General features: G+C 34.4%; 1 protein-coding gene across 3 annotated transcripts; it reads right to left on the minus strand.

Annotated features, from left to right (window-relative positions):
* Window positions 1-1,093: 1,093 nt before the first annotated feature.
* LOC123548401 (NF-kappa-B inhibitor-interacting Ras-like protein 1) lies at window positions 1,094-21,799 on the minus strand. 3 transcript variants are annotated; one of them, XM_045335615.2, is made up of 8 exons: window positions 21,742-21,799; window positions 18,659-18,783; window positions 10,480-10,575; window positions 8,197-8,244; window positions 7,498-7,593; window positions 6,036-6,132; window positions 5,288-5,374; window positions 1,094-4,984 (listed from the first exon to the last, which is right to left on the minus strand). In XM_045335615.2, exons 2-8 carry the CDS (start codon window positions 18,755-18,757, stop codon window positions 4,920-4,922), a joined length of 588 nt encoding a protein of 195 aa, XP_045191550.1. In that variant the 5' UTR covers window positions 18,758-18,783; window positions 21,742-21,799; the 3' UTR covers window positions 1,094-4,919. The 3 variants fall into 3 exon arrangements, with proteins under 3 accessions (XP_045191550.1, XP_053402447.1, XP_053402448.1); XM_053546472.1 differs by having other exon boundaries at window positions 8,197-8,283; XM_053546473.1 differs by lacking the exon at window positions 21,742-21,799 and adding an exon at window positions 21,509-21,644 and having other exon boundaries at window positions 8,197-8,283.
* Between the last annotated feature and the right edge of the window lie 520 nt (window positions 21,800-22,319).

Here is a 22,319-nt window from a genome sequence, read left to right on the forward strand (position 1 = left end):
GACTGAAAATGCACATCCCCATTTTCTCAAAAGTTGAGCGACTAGATTCTGGCAAGTCTGTGAGGTGGCTGCTGATTAACTCGACCTCGGTAAGAAAACTTCTTTTTCGCTAATTCCACTCAGAACATAAAATCTTAGTACAGAAATATAAATGTAAATTTTGTGGTATACATAGACCTAGAGACTGAAAGCGGGTTTCATTCAATATCTAGAGGGGGCTCTGTCCTAGGACTGTTAAACTCCAGAGTGACTACCTGTGGTCAGCCGATGGCCTCCGCTTTTTGGGTTTAGTATGTCAAAGGTCAAGTTGACAGTGACTTTGAATTTAAGATGTTTTTTATCAATAGCTGAAAAATGCTTGAGCTATAACCCTAGGACTTCTAGCACAATGGCTAAGGTTAGAAGATGAATCTTATTGTTTTATGAATAGAGGGCACACTAGTCTAAAATACATCAGGATCTAAAATTGGAGAACACTTGGACAACCGAGCTGCATAGCAGGAATGCCTGTGATCACGAGATAACCACTATCGATTTAAGGGTAATACAGTTAAAGATCAATTTAATAGCATAGCTGATGCTGAAAATAGTGAAAACTACACCTGACGTTACCTTCGACCGGCTATCATGGGGGCGCATGTATTTTACAAACATTTGCAGAACTGATACCCCCTTTTTGTTTTCACAAAAAAAACGTACACAATAATGTAGGTCACTGCTTCTCTAGTTATCAACAGGAAACAGATCAGCTGACAGATAGATCAAATGATATGAGCCGTGCCATGAGAAAACCAACATAGTGGGTTTGCGACCAGCATGGATCCAGACCAGCCTGCCCATCCGCCCAGTCTGGTCAAGATTCATGCTGTTCGCTTTCATAGGCTAATGCTATTAGAGAAACCATTATCGAACAGCATGGGTCCTGACCAGACTGCGCGGATGTGCAGGCTGGTCTGGATCCATGCTGGTTGCAAAGCCACTATGTTGGTTTTCTCATGGCACGGCTCATTAATGATATAATCAAAATAGTATACCCCTTCTTCCTCAAATGAGGAAATCAGCTGGACCTATTTGATAAACAAATATACTGAAGAAACTTTAAATATATATTTTTATTCTTTTTAATTGCTACAGATCTTGTATATGACATTTTCTAATAAAAAGACTAAAGATAACAATGATATAAAACAAACTTTTAATAAGAAATTAAACTAGTAAGTACATGCATATACGACAGGAATTAAAAACGTTTCAATGCTGAGGAAGTAACTTTTGCATCGGAACAGCGGTGCACGAGTCCTTAGAGAAAAATATGACTGCGGTGTACCAAGATTTTAGTACTTTGTTCTATCTTTTCTGTCTGGAAAGTCTAACATATGACTGCTCATTCCTGAGCAAAAAATGAAAACTGACCAATGACAGAACTGCATTTCCATACTGGTTTCAAACCAATTACTGATCTTAATTAATTTACTTATTAATAAGTTATATGAATTCCTCCCTTGTAGTCAAATGATGTAATAAATAAACAGGTTTAAGATATAGTTGTACTGCCTGATATAAATTTTGTACGGTGATATCTGATTTATACACAAGAGTTGACAATCTTTTCTAATGGGATGATTCTTATGCAAGTGGTAACATTTTCAATAGGCATGAATGATCAAGGTTAGCAACATGCTGACATCATTTGTGAGGCTCTCTTATTCATCAAAAGTTAATCACAATTAATTTTACATTATATATATTCATACATGGGATGCTTTTCATTTCTTTATCACAGATGCAGGTTTTATTCTATGCTATCCAGATAAAAGACATTATGCCTTTACTTTCAGATAATTAAATCTGCAGAACTACCTAACATGAATAAGTTTCATTGTTAATTAAAATTTACAGACCCTGCATTGAAACTTTTTTTAATGTCCCCAATTAACTAATGATATAAAAACAAACCAGACCAAAGGTTATAAAACATTCATTGTAAACCAGTCTAAAAACTCCGGCATCTGATTGGCTGTTTCCTGAGAGCAGTATTTAAACTGCCCAAGAGTAATTCTGCATTTCCAGACTGGTTCCAAAACCACAGTTTTATAACCTCGAAGCCTGACCAAAGGTATTGCACAGATTACCTTTAAAGGACATGAACTCTAACAACAATAAAACCATAACTTTAAAGGTGGTCAGTCAGATTTAAGTAACATCTTATGAAAAAATTCGCTTTCCTATAAGACCTATTACAAGGAGTTAGATCCCTATTTTCATTCTGTTTTAGAAGATTTTGTAATAACCCTTCTTTAATCTGGAAGTATTTAAAAAGCTGAGTATTTCTTAAAGTTTCAAAACAATTCCTAGTTTTACATTTGCATTTGATAATTGTCAGCATATCTGAACAATTTAAAATAAAAGGCAAGATTAAAACTGAGTGTAGCTTTTTCAATGAATGAATTTCCAATAGGCAAAGGGAGATAATGATAATTTTACAAACTTGCATTTCTATTGAATTTTAGCTAAATATGTAGCTTTAAATGGGGAAAAAAATGACAAAGTAACAAAACTGATCTTATGTTAATAACATTCCTCTTGAAAAGTATGTTTATCAAATTTACACTTATGCGTAAACAAATCCATCATGGTAACCATGATATGAAAATAAAATTTTAATACCATAAGTGGAAATCTAACATGTATTACACACAATGTGAACATAAATAAGTGTATCTGATCAGATTTTAAAGTCTGAACAAATCCATTACATGACCGAAATATGACCAACCACCTTAAAGAGAAAAACAACGTGGGAACTGCTCAGAAATTAATATGAGTACTTGAGCAAGAAAAAAAATCTTTGGTAATATAATATCATTAAATTATGCCATATGTTCTAAAGCTAGAGAATATTTCTAAAAAGACATTTCACTTTTGCTAACAAGTTGTGCCAATTACATATTTGATAAAAATATAATGAAACAACTAACAGTAATACGCAATTAAACATACATAATATTAAACATTTGCAGCTCTAGGGACTTAACAATTATTAATTTCATTCATTTCAATAATTCATAGCTAAAAGGAAGCATAAATATTGAATGACATTCCTGTCAAAAGTTATAAGAAATTAACTTTGTATCAAGAAACAAGCATGACCACTGTGGTGAAAATATTGCAGAAGAATGAGTGCATATTTCTCAATACAAATCTTATAATCTTCTTATTACATACACATCCACTCATACTCATGTTATATATTATATAATTTTTAATGTTCTTAAACCTCAGTAAATTTGAAAATATTACTGTTAATCAACTTTGTAACATGATCATGCACACTAAAATGGTGTCAAATGACGTCACTCAGCTGGTATGAAATCTGAACTTCCATGTCAATATGGAAAAATACTGACATGTGTATGTAATTATCGAAATTATTTGGTCATGGTCAGAAGTCACAGATTGGACTACAAACTGACGCGAAATTGGTTTTGATACTGCTTTGGTTTCCCTAAATTCATTGCACTTCAAGAACACAGATGGTTCCCCAGATTCAGTTAATACTGTTACTGTTACTAGATACCTAAATTTCACTAAAATACAACTGGTTCCTTAAATAAAACAAGAGCACCGCCTTTCGGGTGCTGACGCTCATCTGATTTTTTGTATAATAGAAATATTGTACTACCCATGATTTTCTAAGTCTAAAAAGGGCCTTCATTCTTGCAAAAAGCAGGATAGAGTTATGTTTCTTAAAATACAGCATCCGCTTATGATGGTGAAAAACTGTTGCAAGTTTTAAAGCAATAGCTTTGATAGTTTATGAGAAAAGCTGACTTAAACATAATACTCAACCAAGAAAACTGATTTTCTAAGTCCAAAAGGGGCAATAATTATTGCAAAAAGCAGGATGGAGTTATGTTTTTTTGATGTACAGGGTCAGCATATGGTGGTGAATAAGTGTTGCAAGTTTCAAAGCAATAGCTTTGATAGTTTAAAAGAAAACGTTGACCGAAACATAAAACTTAACCAAGAAATCTGATATTTTCTAAGTCCAAAAGGGGCAATAATTCTTGCAAAAAGCAGGATGGAGTTACGTTTCTTGATGTACAGGGTCAGCTGATGATGGTGAACAAGTGTTGCAAGTTTCAAAGCAATAGCTTTGATAGTTTAGTAGAAAAGTTGACCTAAACATAAAACTTAACCAAGAAATCTGATATTTTCTAAGTACAAAAGGGGCCATAAATCTTGCAAAAAGCAGGATGGAGTTATGTATCTTGCTGTACAGTGTCAGCTATTGATGGTGAACAAGTGTTCCAAGTTTCAAAGCAATACCTTTGATAGTTTAGGAGAAAAGCTGACCTAAACATAAAACTTAACCAGGCAACGCCGACACCGATCAAGTGATGACAATAACTCATCTTTTTTTTTCAAAAAATCAGATGAGCTAAAAACATTGGTAATGTTACTGGTTCCCTTATTCATTCCACTTGAAGGAAATGCTGGTCCCCTAAATCAAAAATATATTAGTAATAGTCAAGAGACTGTTGGTGTTAGTACTGGTTCTACTGATTCCAAAATCTATCTCCATATTGGTAAATAAGCTGTTTCTGTAAGCACAGTCCTCATTGATTTCACAATTATACACATACAAATAGCTTCAGGAGTTATCTTCTGTAAGCAAAACATAGGGTCTGAATACAGACTAGTTCCCTATATTCAGTACGGATTGGCAACATAGTTGGTACTCTTAAGTTTAGTCTCTAATCACATCGACCTTCAGTCCAGAATGGTATTGCACATAGTTCCAAAGTTTATCCCTATCTCTGTAACTAATCTGGTTCCTTATGCACAATCATATTGTTTTGCTACTGGTAACGTAAGTTCAGTCTCTTATCACAAAGAAATTCCATCTAACTGTAACTTCAGTCCATATTGGTGGTGCTACTAGTTCCCTTTGCTTTTCTACCTGGCAAGAAACCTGATTTACCTAGAACATAGAAGTGACAGTTAAAAATAATGGAAAAACAAAATTACTATCACAACAGATTTTTATACTGATTTATTCACATGCTTGTCTACTTGAGTGAGTGAGTGAGTTGGGTTTTACGGCCAATCGACACAAAATGGTCATATATTGCCGATGTCTACTTGAGAGTACACTTGCTGTTTAAAAGTAACGCCTTTGCTTACCTTTTATGTACATGTAAATGATATATGTCTGGAAAGCCTAATAGAGCATAATATTTATATAGACAAACCTGAAATAATGTAACATTACAGACACACTTACTTTGTGGCTGTGTAATTCTAGATGTCAACCAGACAAAAGGTTCAACAAGGGACTGGCGGTTTGGCACATTGGCTTCCCATAAACGTACTGTAAAGAACAAATTGTATATGCATTTCACAATATTAAGCTCTTTCAGTAGTTTTGCCTATCAAATGTGTTCTGACATACATATCATTTCTTATTGTTTTTTTTTGTTGGATTTAAAATTTAGATCATTTGATCACTTTTCCAGCTTTTGATGTTGGAGGAAAATTCCATGTACCCCTCCGTGCATTTTTTAGGCATAGACGGGCACTTTGGTAGAACCATCAAATGCCAATAAGCCAGCTGAATGTTTCCTCGTATGTAAGAATTCTACACCAGAAGTGAGGTTTTGAAACCACAATGGTGAAGGGCAAGTGATTCCAAAATGGCCATCTTAAAAACTTGACCACAGACGACCCTAGATCTGTTTATACTTCATCCAGAAATTTAACAAATTCAATATAAATCTGAAAAATATATAGTTATGTACTGCATGTGACAACTTAAACTAAAAGGACAGTTTCAACATTTCAATGATCACTCTCAAAAACTGAAGAAAAAAATTCTTTACTTCAATTAAAAGTAATAATCACTGACAACTTCTCCACAAGAATCAACAGGTAGAGACAAACTGTGACATATCTAGCTCTGACTTAGAAGTTTGTAGCCTTGCACTCTCCCTATTGAGACAACTAAGCAAGCTCTCACATAAAATATACCATACCTTTTTCCTTTGTGGCCCATGTCTGTGCTGTGTTAAAGTCGACCTGTCTGTCTTCCTGGTTCTCACTCTTGTTGTTTCCAATAGCAATGATATGGACCTAGAACACATTAACACAGATAAGTCCCAATCATCATTTTTGGTACCAATTACTGTGTAATATTTTTTATTTGTGGGCATGAAATTTATGGTTTTGACCAAAACGGATATTTCATTGAGATGTGAATTCATAGATTTCTATTTTTGAACATAAAATGAATGACAATATACTGGGTAATATTAAATATTGTGGGTATGAAATTTTATGCTTCTGACTAAAGTGAATTTTTCACTGGGTTATGAATTTATGAACTTTCGAAGATACATTGTAAAATGAATGAAAATTTTATTTATTCACTGCTTTTTATTTCATGAACTTACGCAGCCACAAAATTTGCAAAAATAAATACCCCATGAATACAAAATGACACACGGAAACCAGATTATCAAATAAATCCCTAATTCTAAGATACATATATAACTCTAAGTGACATATACAAACTGATGTTTTCTCGGAAGATAATTCACCATTTATCACAGAACAGCCCAATTCCTTCTATTCAATATTACATTTTAGTGTGTCACTAACAAAGAAGATAGCTTTCCTTCACATTTTACAGACTATAGAAACGTATCAATAAACACTGCATAGAAGTGCAATGAATCACTTTACTATTCCTTTTTACTTTCAAGTTGACAGTGTCATCCAAAACCCAGAAACTGCAAAAATGGCACTATTTCAAAAGAGGATGAAAATGTATTTACTCCTATGAAGCAAGAGTGAGTCTTTTGGAACAATGGTTTTTGAAACAGTTTTAAAGCAAATTTTATATCCAACAGAGCATCACATCATTAACTTTTTCTTGTATGACTTAAATGCACTTACAGGGTTTTGAATCTTGCTAGACTGTACACAAATCTTCTCCCAACCTCAAAAATTGCAGTTCCTATTAATTTCTTTGTTAATATTATGATAAAACATTATGGCTGAATACATCATGGTGGCTTTTCAAGTTGCTTAAAACCAATGATAACTGAAAACATTAAATCTAAGTCCAGTTAAGTGCACCATTCAGAGTGAAAAATCCTGCAAGTGAATCAGATAAGCAATTTTCACCTTACTCAAACTGCTGTAATGAAATAATGCAACCACCCACTGAAACTAAAAATAGGCAGAAATTAGCAGGAAAATTTGCAGATATGGTTTATTAGAAAAACATTTTTGTGCCAAACTGCAGCTATGGACTTATGTAATGACATCATAAAGTTCCAGCCAATTAGAGCATGTTCAAGACTTTAAATATATCCAAGTAAATCTATAAACATGCCACTTTAAATTACACTGGAACTCATGCATATATATAATGTATTGATGTCACTGAAGACAAACAATAAACATACACTAACATTCAAACTGAAAACTCACCTCTTTCTTATCCCTGTTTTTATCTATATCCTTCTTGAGCCTGTCCAGTTTCTGGAACGACTCCCAGTTTGTCACATCATACACCAGAACAAAGCCCTAAAAAAATTCATAAATAAACATTGTCATAAAAGCAACATATTTAATTGACTTTTTGAATTTATCAGTTCAATACATTCAGAGACGCACTTGGTGTACACATAATGCTATAAAGTGAAATGGAGTGCAATAATTGGTTATTGGCACAACTAAATCTTTATTGGCATTAGGGCATGTACGAAGTGCTGATATAGTTTAAGGAAAGAAAATAACCACTTCAGGCATGTCACAGCTGTTTACTGAATTATATACATGTACCTAAACATAACTTACAGTCATTGGCACAGCATTCTAATATCCAGTTATTGTGCATGCTTTGAGCAACTGACATGGGTTTCACAAGTTACAAGATTCTATCTGTTTAACCTTTAGCCTGCTGGTGGCAAGTGATTTTGCCTTTGCAACCAGTGCAGACCAAGATCAGCCTGCATGGATCATGGTCTGTGCTGTTCGCTATTCAGTCAGTAAATTTTCAGTGAACACCCCTTTGAATAATGTGGTGCTGCCCAAATTGAATAATGAACCAGTCCATTTTAGAAATTTAGCAAGGTAAGGGTTAATATATATAACAATTCATGACATAGTAAATAAGAACCTACTTACATCAGGAAAAGTGAAAAAGTGTTTTGGCATTTCCGTCTTTGTGCCATCCTGAAAACAAGAGGGCCAAGATGGCCCTAGGTCGCTCACCTGAGAAACACACAATAACACAACATTTTAAACAGAGTAAACATGTTTGACCTAGTGATTTCAAGGAAAAAAATATTTATTTAGTAAGTATTTTCTTTGATTTGACCTAGTGACCTAGTTTTTGAACCCAGATGACCCATAATCGAACTTGACCTAGATTTCATCAAGGCTATCATTCTGACCAAATCTCATGAAGATCAATTGAAAAATACAGCCTCTATCGCATACACAAGGTTTTTCTTTGATTTGACCTAGTGACCTAGTTTTTGACCCAAGATGACCCATTTTCAAATTCAGCCTAGACTTCATTAAGGTTATCATGTTGACTTAATTTCAGGAAGATCAATTGAAAAATACAGCCTCTATCGCATATTCAAGCTTTTCCTTTGATTTGACCTAGTGACCTAGTTTTTGACCCCAGATGACCCATATTCGAACTCGGCCTAGATTTCATCAAGGTTATCATTCTGACCAATATTCATGAAGAAGAATTGAAAAATACAGCCTCTATTGCATACACAAGGTTTTTCTTTGATTTGACCTAGTGACCTAGTTTTTGACCCGAGATGACCCATTTTCAAACTCGGCTTAGATTTCATCAAGGTTATCATTCTGACCAATATTCATGAAGATTAACTGAAAAATACCACCTCTATCGCATACACAAGGTTTTTCTTTGATTTGACCTAGTGACCTAGTTTTTGACCCGAGATGACCCATTTTCGAACTCGGCCTAGATTTCATCAAAGTTATCATTCTGACCAATATTCATGAAGATTAAATGAAAAATACAGCCTCTATCGCATACACAAGGTTTTTCTTTGATTTGACCTAGTGACCTAGTTTTTGACCCGAGATGACCCATTTTCGAACTCGGCCTAGATTTCATCAAGGCAATCATTCTGACTAAAATTCATGAAGATTAATTGAAAAGTACAGCCTCTATTGCATACACAAGGTTTTTCTTTGATTTGACCTAGTGACCTAGTTTTTGACCCAAGATGACCCATTTTCAAACTCGGCCTAGATTTCATCAGGGTAATCATTCTGGCCAAAAATCATGAAGATTAATTGAAAAATACAGCCTCTATCGCATACACAAGGGTTTTTTTTTATTTGACCTAGTGACCTACTTTTTGACCCAAGATGACCCATATTTGAACTTGACCTAGATTTCATCAAGGCAATCATTCTGACCAAAATTCATGAAGATTAATTGAAAAATACAGCCTCTATTGCATACACAAGGTTTTTCTTTGATTTGACCTAATGACCTAGTTTTTGACCCCAGATGACCCATTTTCGAACTCGGCTTAGATTTCATCAAGGTTATCATTCTGACCAAATTTCATGAAGATTAACTGAAAAAAACAGTCTCTATTGCATACACAAGGTTTTTCTTTGATTTGACCTAGTGACCTAGTTTTTGACCCCAGATGACCCATTTTTGAACTCGGCCTAGATTTCATCAAGGTAATCATTCTGACCAATTTTCATGAAGATCAGTTGAAAAATACAGCCTCTATCGCATACACAAAATAAATGTTGACAGACGACAGACAGACGACAGACAACAGACAGACGCCGGACATTGAGCGATCACAAAAACTCACCTGAGCATTGCTCAGGTGAGCTAAAAAGACACCCAAAATATTACAAAATCACACAACTGGGCAGATGAATGTGATTCCTGATTCATGTAGGGAATTTACTAGTTACCTGCAAAGAAGAATTTAGTACAGGATCCATATGTGAAAGTTATCAGTTACTTGGAATTTAGTAAAGGATCCAAACTGATATGAAGAAGTTGCCAGTAACTTGTGGAAAATTCAGTATATTAACCACATGAGAAAGTTATCAGTTACTTATTGAGAAGAATTTAGTACAGGATCAATATGGAGAAGTTATAATCTAACTAAATATATCCTATAAAACCTCTTATTGAATGACTCCCTACACAACTTGCTGGTTAATAGACCATGTAGACTGGTCTATAGATCAACATGTTTGCAGGGCTTAATTCAAAAGATGGGACTAAAAACTCAAAAGTTTATTTTTGATGTCACGTAATAATACCATTATTGAAAGAATTTTACTAACAAACTGTCCTTTTGACCTCCTGGTAACAGTTTAGAGTACTGATCAGCAAGCCAGTCAAGAGTGTACAGTTTACCCTATAATTTTTTTTTATCTTACCAGTCCTCCTGTATCAAAAATCCTGACTTTCTCCTTTACCCCTCTATCTGTCTCTATCATTGCAGTGTATATATCCTCTATTGTAGAATGCATAGGCTGAAATGATATATGGTATTAAAAATTAAAAAAATATTACAGGTAGTTGGAAAATATACCAAAGGCATTGTAATAATAAAGTAACTGGACACACAAATTAATTATGGAAAATGAGTAGATAAGCTAACATATCTAAATTCATTACTTATATATGAAACAGTCTTATTTAAAAATATCTGACTATGAAATTACGTTTTTGTTTAGTTGGTTTTAATAACACTTGTCTACAAGTTAGTACAGTCAGATGGGGACTTTCAAGCATATGATGGTTGAGGAAGACCACCAGGTACCCATCCTGGCATTATTACAGGCATGGACAGACACCTGTGTAGAACCACCAATCTTTTGCAAGCCAGCTGGACAACTGTACAACCCACACAGGTGATTCAAAGTCAGTGACCTCAACCGTTCGGTGGCAGAGGCTTCTACGAAATGAAGGAAAATCAGTTAACCTGGTAACTAATTGGTTGTTATTGTAATTCTGGAAATATACTATGTATCAGCAGTTGTTATCTCACAAAGGACTGTTATAAAGTGAAGCAAAGGAAGCTTTTTGTGTATCACTTGTAATGTTTACATGCAAAACACCATAGTGACACACAGGTATCTGAGTATTCTTGGAAATATTTTGTAGCCAAACAGACATAATAATATAACAAGAGCTGTCGTACAACAGCAACGCTCGACTATTCAACAGCCTTGTCAATTGAATGAATACAAAAGTCGAAAACAGGGCATAATTTCGTAAAAGTGGGAAACAGGGTTATCGAACCTGCACAATGCTCATCAGCTCAAGACAACGGACAAGTGTGTGAAGTTTCAATCCCTTCCCATTAGTGGGTACTGAGATACCAGCTTACATATAAGAATTTAAACAAAAACTGCTAAGTTGTAAAAGGGGCATAATTTTGAAAACAAGAGCTGTCAGAGGACAGCAACGCTCGACTATTCAACAGCCTTGTCGACTGAATGAATACGAGTTGAAAAAGGGGCATAATTTAGTAAAAAAGCAAAATAGGGTTATGGAACCTGCATAGTGCTTATCAGCTCATGACAGTGGACACGTGTGTGAAGTTTCAATCCATTCCCATTAGTGGGTACTGAGATACCAACTTACATATAAGAATTTAACCCAAAACTCCTAAGTTGAAAAAGGGGCATAATTTTGTAAAATGCAAAGTTGAGTTATTGACCCTTTGCACTGCAAGTCATATCATGACAGTGAACAAGTGTGTGAAGTTTCAATCCTTTCCCATTAGTGGATACTGAGATACCAGCTTACATACAAAAACTTTACCAAAAATGTCTATGTTGAAAAAGGGGCATAATTTTGTAAAGAAGCAAAAAGTTATGGGACCTGCTTTGTGCATGTCAGATCATGACAGTGAACAAGTGTGTGAAGTTTCAATCCATTCCAATTAGTGTCTCAGTACTGAGATACCAGTTTACATACAAAACCTTAACCAAAAAATTCTAAGTCGAAGAAGGGGCATAATTTTGTAAAAAAGCAAAAAGAGTTATGGAACCTGTGCAATGTAAGTCAGTTTATCACAGTAAATAAGTTTGTGAAGTTTCAATCCATTCCCACAAGTGGTTAATGAGATACCAGCTTACATACAAAACTTTAACCAAAAATTTCTAAGTCAAAAAAGGGGCAAAATTTGTAAAAAAGCAATATAGAGTTATGGAACCTGTGCAATGTAAGTCAGTTTATCACAGTAATAAGTGTGTGAAGTTTCAATCCATTCCCACAAGTGGTTGCTGAGATACCAGCTTACATATAACTAGAGCTGTCCGTAAGACAGCGTGCTCTACTATTCGATTTGACAGTAAAATGAATATATGTCTGAATAAGAGACCTCTACTTCAAAAGGAAGATACACCAAGGGGCATAATTCCATCAAATACACAAATCTGAGTTATTAGGATTGTTACAACACATGCAGATGATGATGATAAAGATATATTTTGAGTTTCAAGTCATTATCTTATATAGTACCAAAGTAACTGTTCAGAAAAGGAAGTTTGTAAAAAATTTAAGTGTAAAAGGGGCATAATTCGATCAAAAATACAAATCAGAGTTATGGGGATTGTTACCACACATGCAGATGATGATGATAAAGATACACTTAAGTTTCAAGTCTTTATCTTATATTGCATTAAAGTTATATCCAGAAAGCGAAGATTGCAAAAAAGTTTAAGTACAAAAGGGGCATAATTCTGTCAAAAACACAATTAGAGTTATGGGGTACATGTATGTAGCCACACATGCAGATGATTATAAACAAATATTTTTAATTTCAAGTCATTATATTTTAAAGTACCAAAGATATGTCTATAAACGAAGCTCTTGAAAAAATTTAACAAGAAAATAATTATAAGACATTGGTGACCTTGACCTTGGGTATAATGGGCTCAGCCCCTACACATACATTGTTTGTATACTGGACAATGTTTATGTGAAGTTACAGTAAGATATAAGCAATAGCAACAAAGATGTTACAGAAAAACAAAGGTTGCCAAAAAACTTTAACCTTAGTTTAAACAATATTTATTTTCATTATAAATTATACACAAAGTCAAACAGTTTTATATAGCAATAAATAATAACATGAACATAGCTTTCTAGTCTAAGGATATGTAAACAAGCCTGTAGAGGCTTATATTAATACAGCTCCTGAAAGTTTGTCTTGCGATGTTTAGTGTACGACTACTTAAGCAAACATATTTGGAGAGTAGAGAAGAAAAAAAAATATTTAAAATATAAAAAAATAAAATAATAGACCATCAAAGAAGAGGGACAAAAGAATTGTAGGATAAAATTAATACTTCAAAGATATTGAATGCTGAGTGCTACTCGTCTTCAGAAGACAACATACAAGTAAGTTTTTGAGTTCGTGGATCAGACTACGATGTGAATCGCCCAGTAGCAAGGATGTATTTCTGTACTGTTGAAAAGACAAGAGCATTTGATCAGTAGAAAGATTTTCCGACCCATATATCAAGTTTTGTACGTTACAGGACAAGGCAAAGTTGAAAAGAATCTTTGTCTTTGAGCAGAATATTTTTGACATGCGAGAAGAAAGTGATTTACAGTTTCGATTTCACCACAAAAGCAATAGGGTGATTCAGTAATTGATTTTCGAAAAAGGTCATGATTTAAAGAACTACATCCTAGCCGTAGTCTTGTGTGAAGTACTTGTTCATTCTTGTACCATGATAATAGTAAGAGTGGGGTTTTTTGGCAGTTTGTGTTGAGTTTGTTTTTGAAAGCAGACAGAGATGGGGCTAGTTTAGTTGATTCAGGAAAGAGAATTCCAGTCACGTAAAAACAGAAGGTAAAAAGGAAGTCTTTATACAACTGAGTACGTGTATTAATTTGAGGGTATTATTGATGTTACGGAGATTAATCTGATTGTGTTTGACCTGGAATGAGTTGAGATAAAGTAATCTGGGGCGATATTGTGATTCATTTTGTAAAAGGTTGTCAGTTTATGTTTTTTTCTTCTGTCGGCTAATTTTTCCCATTTGAGTTCAATATAAAGTTTTTCTATATTACATAATTTTGTTGCACCCGTTACAATTCGCGCTGCCTCAATTTGTACGGATTCAATATTTCTTTTTTCTTCTATGGTACAGTTGGAAGGATCAGTGTTTGATATGGCATCTGCTACATCCTGAGGAAGTATATTAATGCTGGTAAGGACGGATTCTGCTGTGAAGTGTAAGTTTGGTAGTTCTTTGTTTGTATCGTTAATGGAGGACTGTTTACTGAAGAAGACATTCAGAAAGTTTTGCTTTTTCTAGGTTAGTATTGCTATAGTGTCACCATTTTTCAATGTGGAATTGTTTCATTAGATTTTTCAAGTTTGAGAACAGTTTTAGCTAATTTGAACCAATTTTTTGAAGTAAGTGCATTTGTATTTATTTTCTCAATTATAGAATTTTGGTATTGGGTTTTTGCCTTTTTAATTTCTTTTATTACTTCGTTTCTCATTCGGCGGAATTTTTCCCAATGATAGTCGGTATTTCGCGATTTTGCTGTATTGTAAATTCGGTTTCTTCGACGGATAAGTTTTCGAATATTAGAGTTAAACCAGGGAACATCGTTAGGACGAATCGTAACGGTCTTTTTTGGAATTGAAATTTTAGCTGCTTCGTTGATGTGGTTGTATATTTAGATGCTACTAAGTCAAGGGCTTCATTAGATAGAATTTCTTGCCAATTTGTCGAGCCAAGTGTGTTTTTGATAGGTGTCATAATCTCCTTGATCGTACTTCCATATGTGTCTTTTATAGCACTGCGTTATTGGTTTTCTCATTTTCAAGACAAGGACTATTGGGCAGTGATATCTAGTTAGATCAGGGATAAACGGATCAGTTACAAAACTGGTTAGAACACTGTTTTGGTTTTTAATGATAAAAATGTCAATAAGAGTACTGGAACTTTCTGTAAAATGGGTAGGTTCGTCAATAGTTTGAATAAAGTTGTATGAACTAATCAGGTTGTTCATTTTATTTGCGTTGGGGCCTCTCATATTATAACTGAAATCGCCTGCAATTATGATGTTTTGAATATTTGTATTGTGTGCTCTATCGATGCTCTCTTCTATTAAAGACCAATAGTGATTATTTGCATCGGGAGGGCGGTAGAACCCGCCAAGTAGTAAGGACTTATTTTGGTAGACGCATTCAACCCATAGTGCCTCAAGACCTGGTAAGGAAAGGTCATTTCTTATTTTTTCATGTATATTATCACGAAGATAAATACAAACACCACCGCCAAGTCTTCCAACTCGATCGCATCGGAAAGGCAGGTTGAAATTAGATATCTTGAGAGATTCGTCTTTAACATCATGTGCCAACCAGGTTTCTGAGAAGATAAGAATGTCATATTGTTGTGCCTCTGCTTCAAGAATATCTAGTTTTGGCCGGAGACTTTGAATGTTCACATGCATAATACTTAGACCACTATTCAGGATATTATAGATTCAGAACAGTATCACTGAAAACCGATGATTCGCCGGAGGAATCATTTGAAGGACCTGGTTAGGATGCACGTCTCCAGATAATAGTAATGAAACAGCAGGGACAAATGAGACAAATCTATAGCAATGTGCAGGAAACAAGTATAATTTGGCTATGCAGCAAGTAGATCCAGTCGGAGAAAGAAGATTCATCCTCGCTACGCACCTCCCTGTCTCCAATTTAAGACTTACGTAATACGTTCACTAAGGGTCATAAGGAGAACAGAGACAGAGCGGCACCTCGAAACCCATCGCAGACCAGGACACGAACAAGATTTATAAAATTTTCGGGACATGATTCTGAAATCAGCAACAATCAGCATTCTTCTAGTGGTCTTATTAAGGGGATAGGATAGATGAAAACAAAAACAAAAATGGAGAAAAAAGAATAAAGCGGTAGGATCCATAAAGGACGAATTTAACAATGGTACATATTTCTAGAAGCATAAGTAGGAATTCTAGATATTCCGTATGAAAGATCCGGTTCATTAAAGTATTCAAGTAGTTATTGGACAGAGTCATGGTTCTTGGCCTATATTGACAATGAATGATGATAAACAAGTGTACATAGTTTCAAGACTGTACCTCTTGTAGCTTTTGAGAAAAGGATGACCTAAACAAAAACAAAAAATAGCATAAATCACAGAATTTTCTAATTACTAAAAGGGTCATAATTCTGACAAGATGCATATCAGAATCATGATCCATGGCCAACACAGTCAAATAACGATAATGAATAAGTGTGGAAAGTTTCAAAGCTGTCCTACTAGCAGCTTTTCAGAAAAAGTGGGCTTAAATAAATTTTTACCTAGCAAATCATATTTTCTAAGTTCAAAAAGGGCCGTTATCTTGACAAAATGCATATCATAATTGTTAAAGGTCCAATACTAAGGAAAGTGAACATTTTAATTTCTTTTAAAAAGCACAGAAACTATTTCATTTTATTGGAAAATGAAAGTTGGTATGTAGAAATTCGAAATAAATCGCAGTATATGTACAATTATTTTTCTATGAAGTATGAAGAAAGTTAAAAAGACCTGGGGGGTCATTCTGTCGATTCATTGAAATTTCAACATAATACACATACATTTCTTTGAGTTCCAAAGATCTTCTGTAAATTTTGACCTGCCAATCTTCATTTAATATTTAGTGTCTTGCAGAAGTCTATGCACTGGCTATGAAAAAAAATGCCAACTCACTTTCCCTTAGTAATGGACCTTTAAAAATAAGTATAAGACCTTGGTGACCTTGACCTTGGGTATAATGGGCTCAGCCCTTAAACATACTATGTTTGTATACTGGACAATGTTTATGTGAAGTTACAGTAAGATATAAGCAATAGCAACAAAGATATGACAGAAAAACAAAGGTTGCCGAAAAACTTTAACCTTAAAAATAACCTAAGCATAACAGCCTGGTGACCTTGACCTGGGGTATAATGGGCTCAGCCCCTATACATATATTGTTTGTATACTGGACAATGTTTATGTGAAGTAACAGTAAGATATAAGCAATAGTAACAAAGATATGACAGAAAAACAAAGGTTGCCGAAAAACTTTAACCAAGAAGGGTCACACCAATGCTGACGCCGGGTCGAGTAGTCAACCCCCTTTTCTCCAAACAGTGGAGCTAAAAACTTGACCAAATCGGGACGCGGACGCGGACGCATGGGCGAGTCCAATAGCTCTACTATTCTATGAATAGTCGAGCTAAAAATGCAAAGTAGAGTTACTGAACCTTTGCACTGCACGTCATATCATGACAGTGAATACGTGTGTGAAGTTTCAATCCTTTCCCATTAGTGGATACTGAGATATCAGCTTACATACACAAAATTTAACCAAAAACTGCTTAGTCGAAAAAGGGGAATAATTTTGAAAACAAGAGCTGTCGGAGGACAGCAACGCTCGACTATTTAACAGCCTTGTCGCTTGAATGAATAAGAAAGTCGAAAAAGGGGCATAATTCAGTAAAAAAGTAAAATAGGGTTATGGAACCTGCATAGTGCTTATCAGCTCATGACAGTGGACTGTGAGTGTATGAAGTTTCAATCCATTCCCATTAGTGGGTACTGAGATACCAGCTTACATGTAAGAATTTAACCCAAAAACTCCTAAGTTGAAAAAGGGGCATAATTTTGTAAAATGCAAAGTTGAGTTATTGACCCTTTGCACTGCATGTCATATCATGACAGTGAACTAGTGTGTGAAGTTTCAATCCTTTCCCATTAGTGGATACTGAGATACCAGCTTACATACAAAAACTTAACCAAAAATTTCTATGTTGAAAAAGGGGCATAATTTTGTAAAAAAGCAAAATAAAGTTATGGGACCTGCTTTGTGCATGTCAGATCATGACAGTGAAAAAGTGTGTGAAGTTTCAATCCATTCCCATTAGTGAATACTGAGATACCAGCTTACATACAAAACCTTAACCAAAAAATTCTAAGTCGAAAAAGGGGCATAATTTTGTAAAAAAGCAAAATAGAGTTATGGAACCTGTGCAATGTAAGTCAGTTTATCACAGTAAATAAGTGTGTGAAGTTTCAATCCATTCCCACAAGTGGTTACTGAGATACCAGCTTACATACAAAACCTTAACCAAAAATTTCTAAGTCAAAAAGGGGCATAATTTTGTAAAAAAGCAAAACAGAGTTATGGAACCTGTGCAATGTAAGTCAGTTTATCACAGTGAATAAGTGTGTGAAGTTTCAATCCATTCCCACAAGTGGTTGCTGAGATACCAGCTTACATACAAAAACTTAACCAAATCGGGACGCGGACGCGGATGCGGACGCCGACGCATGGGCGAGTCCAATAGCTCTACTATTCTATGAATAGTCGAGCTAAAAATGCAAAGTAGAGTCATGGGACCTGCATAGTGCATGTCAGATCATGACAGTGAACAAGTGTGTTAAGTTTCAATCCATTCCCATTAGTGGATACTGAGATACCAGCTTACATACAAAAACTTAACCAAAAACTGCTAAGTCGAAAAAGGGGCATTGTTTGAATAGTCGAGCTAAAAATGAATTAAAAACAATAATTATATCTTACAGTTCCAACTTTATGATTGTCATACATCAGTTGCTCAATAATGGCAGTTTTACCAACACCTGCATGTCCACACACAAGAATCTTGCTGATTTTTCCCATTCTTTAAATGTGATTATAGCAAGTAACTGAAATATGAAAATAAAAACATGGTCATATGTGAGGTAATATAGGAATGCGCTCAGCTGGAAATAATTTAAAACAGAATGAGCTCCAAGAACATTGTAGACTGTACAGGAATTCATTTCTGACAATTCCATCAAAATATTAGTTAGAACACATACAAATCCAATCTGCCATATGCATCAGAAAATACTGTGCCAAAACAATAATTGTGACTTGTCAATAAAGAAAAAAAGCAAAGTTTAAAAAACCTGTTTGAAAAAAAGATTATTTAAGTACATTATTATTGAATCAGAATGTTGTACGTTCAGCAACTGGAAAACTTAAATATTTTAAGAAGAATCTATTCTGGTCTAATGTTTTGACAAAACAATCAAGCACACTCCAGAAGAACAGGTTACAAAATTAAGCCAGCTTGCCCTGTCTGGATTATAGATCTGGCAATTATTTGGGGCATGTAAGAGAGGTATTCTTTCGGTAATTACACAGCTCTTGGCACGGCTATAGCTTCCCATCACAACTGGATTGGTCAATTCAAATAAAATCATATCAAAATTTATTTATTTATTTATGGAAATTTTTTAACAATGTAACATTAGCTATACAAAAGAAGTGTATAGTGATATAGCAAATTAGGGCCTAATGTACATATACTGAATAGAACTTCTGATTAAATATAGGAATTAAGCCTTTATGTACCATACACATGGCCCAAAAATTGAAAATGGTAACCTGTGCCAACCTCTCCCGGAAACCCCAAAAACCTGACATATATCAATGTCGAAAATAATCATAACAACATAGCCTAAATAAGAAATAGCTGTGGGAGAACAGCAGGGAATGGTTTTTCAAAAGTCTTGTCAAAAGAAAAAAAATCAGCTGTAATATATAATAATAAACAAGAGCACTGCCTACGCGTGCCATCGCTCGTCTGCAAGTGCTGGACAATATGTAAGAAAAATTATAGTTCATATTTTCTAAGTACAAAATGGGCCATTATTCTAACAAACTACAGGTTAAAGTTATGGTTCTTGGCCTACATAGTCTGCTAATGATGATAAACAAGTGTGCAAAGTTTCAAAGCTGTAGCTCTTATAGGTTTTGAGAAAAGATGACCTAAACACAAATTTTAACCAAGAAACTCAAATTTTTTAAGTACAAAAAGGGCCATAATTATGACAAAATGCATATTAGAGTTATGGTTCTTGGCCTGCATAGTCCCTTATGATGATAAACAAGTGCGCAAAGTTTCAAAGCTGCAGCTCTTATAGTTTTTGAGAAAAGATGGCCCTAAACAAAAATTTTAACCAAGAAACTCAAACTGTCTGTACAAAAGGGCCACAATTCTAACAAAATGTACATTAGAGTTATGTTTCTTGGCCAACATAGTCCCCTAATGATGATAAACAAGTGTGCAAAGTTTCAAAGCTGTAGCTCTTACAGTTGTTGAGAAAAGGGGGACCTTAACAAAAATTCTAAACTACGCTGATGCTGACAATCAAGTCGTAGATTTTTTCAAAAATCAGACAAGCTAATAAAACAACAACAAAGCAGTACGTCTCTTACAAACGTTTTACAATTTGTGAATTATGTCGTTTGGTTATGAAAACAAATTGCAGTATCCTCTTTGCAAATATGATTATATTTTATTTCTATACTGACAATACAGATTACCGGACACCTAGGTGGTAGAGAGGGCCGTTAACCAGACCTGTAACCAATTAAAACATATACTATATACATTTCTAATTTATAAGAAAAAGGTTTTGCCACCCCTAATTTCACATCATTAGTTCAAATATATAAAGAAATTACTTTAGTTTGTTTTTTATCTGAATAGCAATGTAAATAAGACCGACATTTTCCAAACAAGCAGGGCTCAACTTGAACTAGGTACAGCAACTGCCCATTGGGCAACTTCAGCTATATTTATACTTGCCCAAATACAAATTTTTGGTTGCCCAAATGTAACATGGTGATCTTCAAGAGAAATTGCAATGCTGTATCCCAATTAACAAGGCAGTTGCTAGGGGTTCCATAACTGGACCTCTAGACAACCTATACAGGGCTGGCTAGAGGTCCGGTAATCAATATGAATACTAATAATGGTATTTACAAAGAGGAGATTATATATATATTTTATCTTTAAAAACAGGATATGATTTCAAAAGTTTGCTCTTGCATTTTTCTCGACGTAATTATAATTCTTTCGTCCCTGAAATATACGATTGCAAATGTGATTAATAAATACCAATTGGAAGTTTTTATCAAATTCTTGTTTTTCTCAGGACAGATTAATTAAAATCATAACTTAATATTTTCTTTTGTATTTAAGACGTGGATTGTGCTCATGAATTCTTGAATTCGTTTCACTGCTCGAGTAAATAAATAAGAAATAAATAATGGTGACTACCTGAAATCATTGTTAAAATTTCATATTCAATATGGCCCTCAAGAGCTATAGTTATAATATAAAATATTTACAAATAAATCGTAATAATGGTAACTTTATCACAACTAATCATAATTTTTACCAGCAATTACCTTATACTCTGGTATTACAGTACATAATAGTACATGTATATTGGTTACCGGGGGTCCAGAGACAAGAACAGTATACTACATCATGATTTCCCCCCCGAGTATTTCTTGGGATCCTTCTTATCATTGACTTGCCCAATAGTCAACTTAGTATGATTTTTTGCCAGCCCACACTCCACTTTTACCTACCCCAGGCAATAGGGCAAGCCTTGCAAGTAAAGCTACTCTTATAATTATTGTATCCAAACTTAAGTCTGTCCGAAGTTACTGTGAAGAGGAAGTATGCAGTATTCCAGATTGGAATACTATTTCGACCTACTGGTCACGTGAGAGTGTAAAGCTTTTCAACATCTTTAAGAAATATTCAATAAGTATCATGAAATCCGTTAAAGTATGCAGAAATTTGAAAAAGTATAATCTACCTATTTTTGCTGGTTGTTGTTGTTAAGTTCACTGGCACGAATGAGAGGATATATCATTATCATCTTCAACAACGCTTATTTTCACAATATAATTTCCCGTACCATCAAATGACTTATGACTTCTTTTTTACCTAACATAAGGATGTTTCATTAAAACTTACACCGGTGACCCTAAAAATGTAGGTTCTTTTTATGGTTGAAATAGGATATGTTGTCGGTGAAAGATTTCGTCTTTAGGCTATAATTGTACATTAATTATCTCCGAGTTGAATAAGCTAAATAAAAAAGAAATACTTAATACTTAAGTTCAATACCAAAACAAAACGATTTACGAGCTAATTATAGATAGTTGTTATTTTGCAGGATGCCTTTAACATTCACTAAAATAACTTTTTTGACATTCAAACTAGCAGATCAACATTTAAAAAAATATATCAAACAATGCAATTAACTTCTTTTTTTTGCGACGTCTGTCAATTTAAAAAAAGACTCACAAAAATGTCTACAATTTACAAACGAGCTAAAACATTACGAGGATAACACTTATGAAGATAATAAATGGCTCTCAAAATGTAGCA

The sequence above is a fragment of the Mercenaria mercenaria genome, chromosome 6 (assembly GCF_021730395.1).
Source record: "Mercenaria mercenaria strain notata chromosome 6, MADL_Memer_1, whole genome shotgun sequence".
In the NCBI taxonomy this organism is placed as follows: Eukaryota; Metazoa; Mollusca; class Bivalvia; order Venerida; family Veneridae; genus Mercenaria; species Mercenaria mercenaria.